The sequence below is a fragment of the Sitophilus oryzae genome, unplaced genomic scaffold (genome assembly GCF_002938485.1).
Source record: "Sitophilus oryzae breed Bouriz unplaced genomic scaffold, Soryzae_2.0 scaffold_227_pilon_pilon, whole genome shotgun sequence".
NCBI classification, from domain to species: Eukaryota; Metazoa; Arthropoda; class Insecta; order Coleoptera; family Curculionidae; genus Sitophilus; species Sitophilus oryzae.
In genome coordinates this window covers 3,155,439-3,169,410 of record NW_022146782.1, presented here as the reverse complement: position 1 = coordinate 3,169,410, position 13,972 = coordinate 3,155,439, and the positions used below count along the sequence as shown (strand labels likewise).

Sequence of the window (13,972 nt, the reverse complement as noted above, 5' to 3'; positions counted from 1 at the left end):
ATTCATCCGGATTCGAGAAGGCTTGTGGTATGGAGAGAACCGGGAAATCTTATTCGGTTGGATCATGTTCAGGAAGTGCACCCTTATCAAGGTGGAACAGTTATGGTCTGGGGAGGAGTCCAGTTAGGCCGAAAACCCGATCTCGTTTTCCTTGAAAGGTTTCTAACAGGAATCACATATCGTGATTTAATTCTTGAGCCTGTCGTGTTACCATATGCCAATGATTTTGGGAGAAACTTCATTGTCATGCATGACAATGCACGGCCTCATACAGCCAGAGTGGTAAGTGAGTTTATCAATGCTCATCAATTAAACATCTTACCCTGGCCGGCACAATCTCCTAACCTCAACCCCATCGAGCACGTATGGGTCGCGGTCCAAAGAAGAATTTTGAGAATGGGTATGCCTCGTGAAACTCGTAGGGATCTGGTTCGGGCCGTGAATGCAGCGTGGCAGGCTGTACCTCAAGAAGAGAACGACAACCTGATCAGGAGCATGGAGAGACGATGTAGGGCTGTAATGAACAGTAGAGGAGGCTATACCCTTTATTAAGTAAAAATGGTTTTATCTTTTTTTTTTAATTCACAGTTTAGAATCAAAAAAAAATGTGTGTATTTTTTTGAGTTCAATAAAAATCAAGGTAAATTTGAAAAATTCGGTAAATTTCGCATTTTTATTTCCAATACTATAATATATACTAAGAGTCCTGTAGTCAAATACCCGCACATGCCCATTTAATTAAGCAATTTTTAAACGTTATCAGAGGTTATTTAGAAAGATGTAATTGATCCGCAAATTACGTCAGGCGGTAACGTTATTAGCGGGTGTTGCGTTAAAAATTGACTCGCGCATATCGTAACCATGATAAGGTACGCGTAAATACTGGATGACGCTATTCGGTTTTCCGATATCTCTCTAATAACTGTGCCGGTCAGGCGCTGTGCACAGTTTTAGAGGCCCATAAGTGGGCGTGCTATGTGCGCAAACTAGTAACCTTACTAGTGCCCGATTCCGAAAACTGGAACCACGAAAAACAATAAAGAAAAAACAAAGATTATAATCTATATAATCTGTGGTAATAGACGCTTAAGTCTATTTAGAACAAAAATTCACCTGTATCCCTTTTATTCTAAGCCCCTCAATCAAGGGCGTAGATAAGGGGGGGGGGGTACTGGGGGACAGTACCCCCCCCTGACGCTTGACGAGATACGAGAATTGAAATAGTCATTGACTATGAAAGGATTTTTTTTAATTAATATCCGACATATAAGAACACTTTGTATGCTTTTAATTATGTTGATTTATCGTTTATAATATGTTCGACCTAATTAAAAGCACACAAAGTATTCTTATTGGCCAGGACAGATTAGTGGGGTTAACTCTAATCAATATCCATAAAGATATTGAAATAAATGTTGATGCTGTTATTGATAGGTTTTCCAAACAGCGTACTAGAAAACTTGATTTTGTTTTGTAGTTTTATTTATAGTTCTTAGAGTTTTTTTTGATAGTTTAGATTTTTTTATTTATAGTTTATAGAAAATTAACTAATAAACGTCGTTGTTTCATTTTTGTGTATGTTATTTACAAATCTATATTTTAATTTTTGTGTTATGTTTTTATATCTTTGTAACAGATTATTTCCTATATATTATTATTTATATTATTAACAGATTATTTCCTATATCCTTTACGTTCAAGTCGATGTTTTCGGTTATTAGTTTCGGGAGAGGGTCTTTTAACAGGAAGTAATAAAACAAACATCTTTCAAACGTGACTATTTTTAAATTCCCAAACTTATAGAAGGGCAAAGCAAATAAACTGTAGAACTTAGAAGTAAACAGAAAATTGTAAAGATAGACCTTAGATAAAAACGCTGGGACATTGTAAAACCAATAACCACCCTTGATAACATGTAACTATCGCCGGATGTTTGTAAAGGATCTGGGAACTTTAGGAAAGCACGTATCTAGACGTAAACTAGGATGAAATACGTAAAATGGTCATAGTACTGCCATCTAACAACGGGAGGTCAAACCAATTTGGTTTGAAGGGCGGTGTCAAGCTGACCAATCAAGCAAAGAGCAGTACCTTTAGGGATGATCCTATTGGCGAAGTACCGAATGCACCACCCTTCAACCCTGTAATGTTGGAACCTCGGGGCTGTTTTTAGGCAGAAAAGTTAGTTCGGTTTAAGTTTCTAAAAGAGACGGTTCTCTATCGGGTTCGCGAAACTCGGTAAGGTTCACGATGTGACCCCCTGTAGTTTTTAAGTCTGGTGTCTACTAATAGTATTTTTTTTATGTCCTTTTGTCAAATGTTTTTAATTTTCTTCTCTAAAATTATTTTAATGTGTTGTAGTAAGATTTAGTAATGAAGGTTCAATTGATTATGTAATTATCAGATTTTTCAACAAAGCAGACACCAGACAATTTTCTTGTATTTTTCCATCTATTTTCCATTTTTAGTAATAACAAGTAATTTCGATCATATACATATATATTTTTTTATTTGTTCTTTATTTTCTTTTTAATATTAAATTTAAATGTTTTCTAAAAACTCGGCCGTTTTATTTCGATAGTAAAAAATAAGAGTGCTTTAAAAGTATATAAATAAGATCCTTATGAACGGGCAGAATATCTCCAGAGCAGTCCCGAAAAGTCTCGAGAAATGAGCTACATATTTACAGACAGAGGTCGGGCCGCAAATAAGGTAAGTTATATAATAGATTTGAGAGACTAACAGCACTAAGACAAAGCATTAAACATACGCTCCAAAGAGTCGGTGTACTTTTTATCCAAGTTTGCCTTCCGCTCAACTTAATTGTTTTTTCATAATTATAAAATAGTCACGCTACCCATAGAAAAGTGATTAATCCGAAAAGATTTGTCACATCTTTTTGAAGACAAAAAAATCGCCGTCGTTTTAATTCGACAAAAAAATTCCGACGGTGATTTTTTTTGCGACTTAATCATAGTACCACCCCCATAGCATACACCTATCTACGCCCCTGCCCTCAATTGTGAAGCGACTAATGAAGTTTTAAGAAAACCTAATTAAAATTAACTGTTCTTCTTCCTCGCTTAAAATATACAACTAAAGATATTTTAATGCGTTTTTAGCTATTAAAACCATACGAATTTTAAAAGATTTGGCTAATGATCTTGCGAGATACCAGTAGTACGTGCCTATTCGTTTAACATGTCTGGGCTAATCAGAGTGTGAATTGTTAATTTTCGAAAAACGGTTCTGTATAGTCTTCGCTCGCTTGTACTTTACGGTTAGTTAGATGTCGAAAAATGATGTTAAAAACATTTTATCTGATTTGAATTCGCTATTAAATCGCAGAGCTATATTTTTTATCTATTCAAATCTTGGTTTGACCGAAAATTAATTTTTATAAATTAATTATACAGGATTTGCAAAAAAGTCTATCAAAATTTCCGAAAAAATGCAGTTATGGCAGTATTCAATTGGATTCGACTCAATTACCTCGGCAGTTTGATTTTTCAGCACAGGATTAGCAGCGCCTCAAGAGCATTCTGGAAATTAAATGACAGGGTTTTCTACCCAGCAGCATTTGGACGTCGGGACAACGTTGTGTCACGCGACCAAACGTCGGGGCGCAACGTCGGCACAACCTCGTGCCAACCCTAGTCTGCACTAGTTTGGAAAATAATTTTTGGGTCGAAACGACATTGGATACCGAAGTTGGCTAGCAGCCTAATTTAGTACAAACTGCAACGTTGTTTAAAATCCTAATTCACAGAAATACAAAACTATAATAATATGGCGTCTAAGTCGCGTTTTATCCTAAATTGGGATAATTATAGGAAAAATATTATTTTTATGATTTAGTTAGAGACATATGCCAGATGGCAGTAAAGGAAAACCAAACAAAAGTATTTAAGTGTGTGTGGAGGATGTTTGAAGATCATAATTATTGAAACACTTTAACCGACTCTCTGTAACTCGTTACCCAAGGCAAAAAAGTTAAACGCAAACAACTTTATTGATAAATGTATTGTTTCTACTTTGAAAAATACTAATGGGCCTTAAAATTAAAGAAGTTTTAAAAAATTTCTTGAATTTTTTTTTTAGTAAAATGACAATAATTTATTCGCAGTCGAAAAAATTGTTTCCGCGTGTTGTTTATGGTCAAATATTTCAAGTTAATGTATTCAAAAAGCAGGGATTGCTATTTTAGGAACGAAACATTTTCTTATTCAACAACATGGCGAAAAATACTAACTTTGTTGTTTTGGAGATTAAGATGGAGTAGTTCGAGTAGTCGCATACTGGACTAATAAAGTCGCAGTTCAGCCTTAACAGGTAGTATACTAGTCGCAAGATTGCCTAATTTAGTCATCCTAGAGTCTAGCTTGTGCCGCCCCCTATATTCTAAATAAACGAGGGAGTGGATAAAGTATCGGTAATATGTCGATGTATATTTAAATTTAGTTTTATATGTACCTTTCTTATGTCCCATTTCAATTAAGTTTTTTTATAAAAACAAAAACAGCACTGAACTGTCTGACTGAACAGAACAATGAAGTGAAAATTTAAGATTTAAGGTTATGGTTCAATACAGTTGCAAAAAGGTAGTGGCTCGACGTCCTACCAACGTAAGAATAAGGAAATCTAAACAACGTTGGAATTGGTCCTGAAAGTGACGTCGGAAAAGTCTTTATCGCCCAACATTGTAACTACGTTGTCCGAATCACCTAAAGACCACTTAAGCAAAATAGGTTACAAGACAACGTTTATTTGATGTCGCAGAAGCTTTTACTTTGTTGTAGTACTAGTTCTACGTCGGCACAACGTTACAACAACGTTTACATATATTTTAATACCCCCAAGGTACGGAGCTAACTATAACTAAATACCCAAGGTACGGGCTTTTCAGTTTCATAGAAAAGCTCATGAAAGAAAACGCCTCTTGCGTGACCATCTTCTGATGCATATGAAATACTCGTCAGCGAATAATGTATATGCATTGGATGTACGATTTATAGAATTAAAAATAAATTATGTTAAGGAACACCCTGTACATAGCCCTGCTAATAGTCCGTTTCATTCTAAAGTGACACACGTCAGTACGACAAGGAAATCGCTAACAAAAGGCCTGGAAAACAAATATGCCCGACCCAGTAAAGAACCTAGGCTCAGTCTGGTAGGTTTGGGCTTTTCCTTCGTTTATCCAGTTCCTGATTTATTCCAAAATTATCCAGTCACGCGAGAACTAGCTCCGAACTAGATTGTGAGGCGTATATACGTCATCATGGCTGCAGGTTAGTAAGAATGTGCACTAAATTTTTTAGTAGTAATATTTATTAAAGTAGTATATTTTCAACTCAATAGAAAAACAACAAATTTTAATAAAATTGTAATTAATAATTATTGTATTCCCTTTCGTGAGTTACAACTCATCATAGAGTCTCAGAGCATTGACAAAAGCCAGTATCTGAGACGTTGTCCCATATAAGAATGCACTCTACACACTTTCATAAAGCAGAAGACATACCGGGTGCATCTCAAAAGTGGCTCACCCCCTGTAACTTTTTTATTTTTTCAGATAAAAAAACGAGTTTTGGTATGTAAGTACCTAACATAAATTATGATTGATTGACGTATTCAATTGTTTTTGATCACTTCCTGTTTCACCGGAAATTACTACAACTTCTGATTTTTAAATGGCACACTCGATATTTGTTTACTCTATTCGATAGAAAATGACACCCCAAATAAAATGACATATCATACGTCAACTTTTGACATTTTCGCATATGGGTTTATTTGAAATAGTAACATGCCGGTAATAACTATAATATGACTCGAAATACCAAGCGTGTGGTACTAAATTATTCGTAAAAAATGTGTTTTTTTTTTCAAATATGCTAATGAGCCACCCTTGTTCCATTTAAAAAAAATTGAGATATGATTAAAAATACGTTTTGAGCATCTTTTAACCGGCCAGGAAAAGACACGAAAAACATTAGACGATCAAAACTATTTTTCCGATGCTCCTTGATTAAAAATTAATATTTTTAACACAGCCATGGCACTGACTCTTGACTGACATTTAAAATGCGATTTCTTTTAAAGCAAAAACGTCAAAAGTTGACATATGATATGTCATTCTATTCAGTGTGTCATTTTCTATCAAATAAAGTAAAAAAATACTGAGGGTCTATTTAAAAACCAAAAGTTGTAGTCATTTCCGGTGAAACAGGATGTGACCAAAAACAATTAAATACGTCAATCAATCTTTATTTATGTTATATACTGACATATCAAATCTCATTTTTTTATCTGAAAAAATAGAAAATTTATAGGAGTGTGCCACTTTCGAGACGCACCCGGTATAAAGATTATTAATCTAGCAAAAATGAGGGAGTCCCTGTAAATTAAAACAAAACACTTAATTCATCAATAATTGTATTAGTTCTTTAAAGCACAAACAGAAAAAATAAATAAATATGCCCAGCTCTACTAAAACTATACGGCAAAATTGTCTTTCTGTCCGCAGGACGCATTCGAAACAGGGGCTGTGTGCCCTACTTGGAGGGGGAGGGGATTTTCTTGAGGCCCCTCACGACCGCCAAAACGACTAAAAACTCCTGCTACGACAGTGCAATGTCCCCTTTCCAGAGAATGTACCGGCATCACACCTTGGCCAGTGCTCGAAGATTCGCCCACTTTAAAAATTTCGAGTAAGTACCAGAAATGCACAGCTCATTCAGTACCAGCCGGTCGAATTAAGGCGTTTTATATTGAGGCTTATATTTTTAGATATCAGTTTACAGACTGTGAGTAGAATTTCACGAAGATTAATGTTAATCAATTAGAACTTTTAAGTTGTTCAACTTCCATACATAAAACTTGCTCTACAGGGTGATCCGAACTGTATTCCGGAAACTTCAGTAGCATATTCTGCAGATAAAAATAAGTAAAAAAGTTCGTATAAATGTACATATGTCCAAAAATGCTTATATAGTTTCAGAAATACAAGGTATAGAAATTTCATTTTTATTTCGATTTTTTTCCAAATACTTTTTGAAATAACGTCAATATTTGGATAAAAATTGCTATCTGGGAGTTTTTTGACATGAGAAATTTGATTTTGATGTCAATCTGACTCCTATTTATAGGGGGCGCCACCTACATGTGTTTTAACTGTTTTGAAGAGTAATAACTTTTCGTCTGTACCTGTATAAAACTACTGAGTGAAAAAATATACATTTCCGTGATTTTCTACGTAAAAAATGTCTCTTTGTAAAAATCGCTACGAGTAACCGTTCTCAAGATATTTATTGATTTATTATCAAGGGAAATTTTTATTTTTTTTAAATTAATCATCAATTTTTCTGCAAAAAAATGATGTTTCTGTTGAACTTTTGGCACAAAAACATTTTATAAATCTATGATTTCAGTGTAATAACTATTTAGTCAACATTTTCGATTCCAAATATTTCAAGAACCATTACTCGTAGCAATTTTTACTAAGAGTCATTTTTTTCGTAAAAAATGTCGTAAATATATATTTTTTTACTCAGTAGTTTTATACAGGTACGGACGAAAAGTTATTTCTCTTCAAACTAGTTAAAAATATGTAGGTGGCGTCCTCTACAAGTAGGAGTCATATTGACATCAAAATCAAATTTCTCATGGCAAAAAACTCCCAGACACCAATTTTCATCCAAATATTGATGTTACTACATAAATTATTTGGAAAAAATCGAAATAAAAATAAAACTGCTACACCCTGTATTTTCGAAACTAAGCATTTTAAGACATACATTTAGAGGAGCATTTTTATTTATTTTTATCTGCAGAATATGCTGCCGAAGTTTCCGGAAGACAGTTCGAACCACCCTGTATAATAACTTCAATTAATTTGAATTTGTTTGTGTAATAATCATACAAAAAGTAAAAATGTATATGTATTGCTGTCATATATGCATCACTTGTCAAAAGTCAAAGTAAAAAAGTAACCGTGGCAACATTGCGACGTGCATTCGTCAAATATTTTGATTACGTACAGGGTGGGTCAAATTCGACGCTTTTAAATGGAAACACCCTTTTCTATAGGAGATAGACAAAAACTAATATCGGTGTCTGAGCTCAATTTTTGTTAAAAATATGATGGTGAAAACCGCATATCGATATCTGTTACCGTTTCGGAGTTACGGGGTGTTTTTCAAAAATATGCATTTTTAACAAATCGCTGTAACTTTAATAATTAAGAATTTAAGAATTATCAACAGAAAATTTGATTTTTTATATGGGACACCCTGTATATTTTTAATTTATTGAAAAGAATTTAAAATTACCTTTCCAAAAATATAACACACTTGATATTTTGCTCGATTCCTCTTCGAGATATAGAGTATATAAAAATTCGCCCGCTTTAAATAAGTAGGCTTTGAACGGCACCGGCTGTAATACAAAAAAATTCTAGCTGTGAGCATCAATTAAAACGAAAATAATATTTGCTATGAGAGATGCAGAATTTTATAACAATTTAAAATATATTTAACCAACATCAACACACATAAACTATATCTAATAACAATAAAAATAAATAGCAAACCAAGATATGAGATTTTGCTACAGGTGTTCGACATATCAACCGTCTTCTGTTATGGACAGACGGGGCAGTTTTTGAACATTTCTCGCGGAATTCATTAACTCAGTAGGGGTGAAAGATACCCTCTCATAACTGTTAAGTATTTCTAATTCTTGCCTAGATTATACGGAAGAATATGGAACCTTTATTCTTCCGCAAATATATCCATAGGATTAGATCCATGGGCACTAAGTCAGGCGGCCTCGACGGCCAACGGCTGGAATCTTGGTTAGCTATTCAATTATTCTTGAAATTGGCTGCAAAAATTTGCTGATAACTTCAGCGTTCAGAGGCGGTGCGTCGTCTTGCTGGAAAAATATGTTTTGGAGTTCCATTAAGGGCATATCATCTATAAGGGGTCCAAAGCCTACTAGTTAAAAGTGGCGAACTTTTAAAAACTCTGTATTTCGAAGGGGATTATAACAAAATATCAAGTGCGCTATATTTTTGGAAAGGTAATTTTAAATTCTTTTCAGTTAATTAAAAATATAGAGGGTGTCCCAAATAAAAAATCAATTTTTCTGTTGATAACTCTTAAATTATTAATTAAAAAAAAATTATACTTAAACCATTAAATACGTAAAAAGGTGCTTTGGAAATGTTTTCATAGAAATACAAAATTTTCCATAGCAAAAAATTTACAGCGATTTGTTAAAAATGCACATTTTTGAAAAACACCCCGTAACTCCGAAACGGTAACAGATATTTATGTGCGGTTTTCACCATCATGTTTTTGATGAATATTGAGCTCCAGACACCGATATTAGTTTTCGTCTATCTCCTATAGAAAAGGGTGTTTCCATTTAAAAACGTCGAATTTGACCCACCCTGTACATGCCAAATTTTATTGATTTAACTATATCCTGATTGGAGTGAATAATTTTCAATTGATTTTATATTAACACATAATACTGTTACATTTTCCTTACAGTGGTCTAATACCAACAGATGATCTGGACTTCGTACTAACCTCCACCTACGATCATTCCTCTGAGTTTTTCCCAGAAAAACTCGATACATACCTCCAGCCTGAAACGCACGGTATCAACACTTGGAGAAGGTTGAGGAATACCAGGGACCTCACTCCAGATAGGGAACAATTAGCTGCATTGGAACGTTCTGGACAGAAGGATGAAAACGCTTCAACCAGACAAGGAAGATCATCGAGGAAGAAGTTCGTCACAGTGCCTTACAGATACAATTTCGTAAGTTTATTATATTCAAATAAATTGTATGAGCGCGATTCCATACGAATACATTAGTTACAATTTTTTTTCTTTTTGGTTGCTCATTTGTTTGCTAAGATATTCGCCTAGTCAGGGTAGAAAAAATATTAGTACACTCAACAAGGCCCTTTTTGTCACACTGTACTAAAAATATCGACACGAATAGACAATAAACGATTATATTTATAGACTAGCGTGTACCCGCAACTTCGTTCGCGTCGAATTAATCATTTGTAATGGTGATGATAAAGCAAAGCAAGAATTTCCATTATCATACAATCTGGATAAAATTTTTTCACATTTATGTCAGCATGAGAAAAAACAATATAGCGATATTATTATATAACTTGGTAATATTTGAGGGGTACTTTCATCTCGTTGGAATTTGACTTTGACGAAAAATCTGTTTGCCAAAAATAAGCTTTTTACGTCAAGCAGTTTAAGCAGAATCGTGGTTAATAAATTACCCAACTTTTTGGTAACACCCTGTATGATTTTTTTAAAAAATTTCAAAATATATAAAAAAAATCAAAATAAATTATGCGTGTCCAAGCGTTTTCCCGGAAGACTAACCGTTTTTTAAATAACAAATATTGTAATATTTGAGTGGCGTTTTCACCCTCTTGGAATTTGAGATTCGAGAAACCCCTCCTTATCGAAACTCTACACCCCACAGTCAATCCGTTTGCCAAAAATCAGCTTTAAACGTCAAACAATTTAAGCGGAATCGTGATTACTCAATGGTCATATTTTATGAAACACCCTGTATAGTTTTTTAAAAAATCTTAAAATATGTAAAACAACGAAATAAAATATACGTGTTTAAGAGTTTTTCCGAAAAACTCACCGGTTTTTAAATAAAAAATATTCTAATATTTGAGGGATAGTTTCACCCCCTTAGAATTCGAGTTTCGAAAAATCCTTTCTTATCGAACCTCTACACCCTAAAGTCAATCTGTTTTCCAAAAATCAGAGTTTTACGTCAAGCGCTTTAAGCAGGATCGTGATTATATAGATTTTTTGAAACACCCTATATACATTTTTAAAAAATCTTAAAATATGTAAAAACAAAATAAAATATACGTGTTTAAGCGTTTTTTCGGAAACTTGACCGTTTTTTAAATAAAAAAAATTGTAATATTTGAGGGGTGGTTTCATCCCCTTGGAACTGGAATTTCGAAAAATCACTTCTTATCGAACCTCTACACCCTAGAATCAACCTGTATGCCAAAATTGAGCATCTTACGTTGAATGGTTTGAGCAGGATCGTGAATAATGAGTGAGTCAGTCAATTAAGGATTTTATATATTACTATAGATTACTTTGAAACTGAAATTATTCACTTCATAAATCGATTCCATTAAATACATACGCATGTTATAAGATAGCTTTGTAGATTAAATAAATAAGGAAAAACTTTAACACAGAATATTACAACAGGAAAATAAGCTATATGTTAACACTAGTTAAATATATAATGAGGAAACATTTACTTTACCTTTAATAACATTCTTTGTCACATTAACCAAACCAAAGTATTATCGATGCGTCTCGAACGGGAGTCTAAAAACTATTACCTAACACCTATAATCTCTGTTCGCTGTCTGTATTCCCTCTCCCTAATTTGCGAATAATATTTCAAAAATCAATAATGATTATGTATACAGAGTGTCTTAAAACTGAATGTTTTGAATTTATAGAAATAAGTTTATTTTATTAAACACTTTTGTCAAAACTCAAAGTAAAAAAGTTGTCATGGCAACATCCCGACGTGTATTTGTCAAATATTTTATTGACATGCAAGCCAACTTTTTGGATGTTTATTGTTTATACAAAAAATATTTTTCAATAATGAAAATTTCTTTTTTTAGGCTCACAAATTGCTCATTGGTGGTGTAACAGAGAAGAAGCATCCAAGTAGCGTCAAACTGGTGAATTCATCGCATCATTCTCCGCAAACCAATGCCGGTTATTCCAGACAGCCCAGAGATGGAAACTTTTATCAATACTAGTCACATCAAAATAAAGAAAACGTACCCTAGTATTGCAGTTTTATTTATATTTTAGCTCAAACTTTCAAGATATCTATTTCTTTTAACATTGACAATGTGTGTAGGAGTCATATTGACACCAAAATCAAATTTTTCATGTCAAAAAACTCCCAGACACCAATTTTCATCCAAATATTGACGTTACTTCAGAAATTATTTAGAAAAAATCGAAATAAAAATGAAACTTCTACACCCTGTATCTCTGAAAGTAAACATTTTAGGACATATATTTATACGAACTTTTTTACTTATTTTTATCTGCAGAATATGCTGCCGAAGTTTCCGGAATACAGTTCGGACCACCCTGTATATCAAGAAATTATGTTTATTAAATTAAAATGCCAAAAAAAACTCATATTCGTGTTTCTGAGGTCGAAATATTCTACCCTTAAAAATATTTGCATTTATTTAAGACTCATCCTCTATAATAAACAGATATATTATTAACTATGCAAATTTATAAAAAAATAAACGAATTTTCCGAAACATGATAAATGTTTGATCAATTTTGTCATCCATTAGCAAGACAAATTACAAAAGGCACTTTTTTTAAAGCGAAATTTGATCGTTTCCTGGGAAATTTGCGCAGAATCGCGGCGTTTCAATCGATACATCTGCAGGAAAACCAAAAGGGCCAACGAGTTATAGAGTTTGTTGTTGGAAAATAAAAAATATAGTCTGTCCAACGAAAGAAAATACTGCGACAGTTGTATCTGTCATTTTAATGCGCACGTAAATTGAATTTTCTGTCATTTTTTGAATGTAGCATGTAGAAATATTGCCTGACTAGCTGGACAGATTTAAATAAAGTTAGCCATATATACCGGGTGCGTCTCAAAAATGGCTCACCCCTAAAACTTTTTTATTTTTTCAAATAAAAAAACGAGATTTGGTATGTTACTATGACATAAATTAAAATTGATCATATGTTAACTTTTGACATAATTTCTTTAAAAAAAATCGTATTTTAAATTTCAATCTAGAGTGCTATGGCTTTGTTAAAAAAACTAATTATTAATCAAGGAGCCTTGGAAAAATAGATTCGATCGCCTAATGTTTTCCGTGTCTTGTTCTGGTCGGTTAAAAGATGCCCAAATTGTATTTTTAATCATATCTCAATGTTTTCAAATGGAACAAGGGTGGTTCATTATCATATTTAAACATTTTTTACGAATAATTTGATACCACAGACTTAGTATTTCGACTCAAATTGTCATTATGAACCGCATATTACAATTTCAAGTAAACCATATGCGAAAATGTCAAAAGTTGACATATAATACATCATTCTATCTAGAGTGTCATTTCCTATCGAATAAAGTAAAAAAAAATACCAAGGATGTCATTCAAATATCAAAGGTTGTAGTCATTTCCGGTGAAACAGGAAGTGACCAAAAACAATTCAATACGCCAATCAATCCTAATTTATGTCTTATAATACCAAATCGGGGTTTTTAATTGAAAAAATAAAAAAGTTATAGAGATGAGCCACTTGTCAGACGCACCCGGTATATGTTTATAGAATATTTTAAATAAGTTATTAATATAAAACAGAAATAATTATATTATTGAACAGTGCTTTCCATAAAATCAATAAAATGAAAAATATACGAAATAATATACATGTACTGATTTCTTTCGAAAATCGACAAACTATGAAACTATGATCCCTTCCCCGACACAAACGGTACATTGTGAGACAGGAAATTGTAGAGAGAAACAAGTCCTATAACATAAGATACAACATTTTAATGAACAGTGCTTTCCATAAAATCAATAAAATGAAAAATATACGAAATAATATACATGTACTGATTTCTTTCGAAAATCGACAACTATGAAACTATGATTCCTTCCCGGACATAAACGGGACATTGTGAGACAGGAAATTGTAGAGAGAAACAAGTCCTATAACGTAGGATACAACATTTTAATGAACAGTGTTTTCCATAAAACCAATAAAATGAAAAATATACGAAATAATATACATGTACTGATTTCTTTCGAAAATCAACAAACTATGATCCCTTCCCCAACACAATCAGGAAATACAACAAGAGGATTCA

The 13,972-nt window shown here is 33.1% G+C and overlaps 1 protein-coding gene across 1 annotated transcript; it reads left to right on the top strand.

Moving 5' to 3' along the window:
- Window positions 1–5,068: 5,068 nt before the first annotated feature.
- On the top strand, window positions 5,069–11,897 carry LOC115884309. Its single transcript, XM_030902848.1, has 4 exons — window positions 5,069–5,291; window positions 6,530–6,713; window positions 9,561–9,834; window positions 11,727–11,897. The coding sequence occupies exons 1-4, from the start codon at window positions 5,282–5,284 to the stop codon at window positions 11,865–11,867; spliced, it is 609 nt and encodes a 202-aa protein (XP_030758708.1). The 5' UTR covers window positions 5,069–5,281; the 3' UTR covers window positions 11,868–11,897.
- Window positions 11,898–13,972: the final 2,075 nt, after the last annotated feature.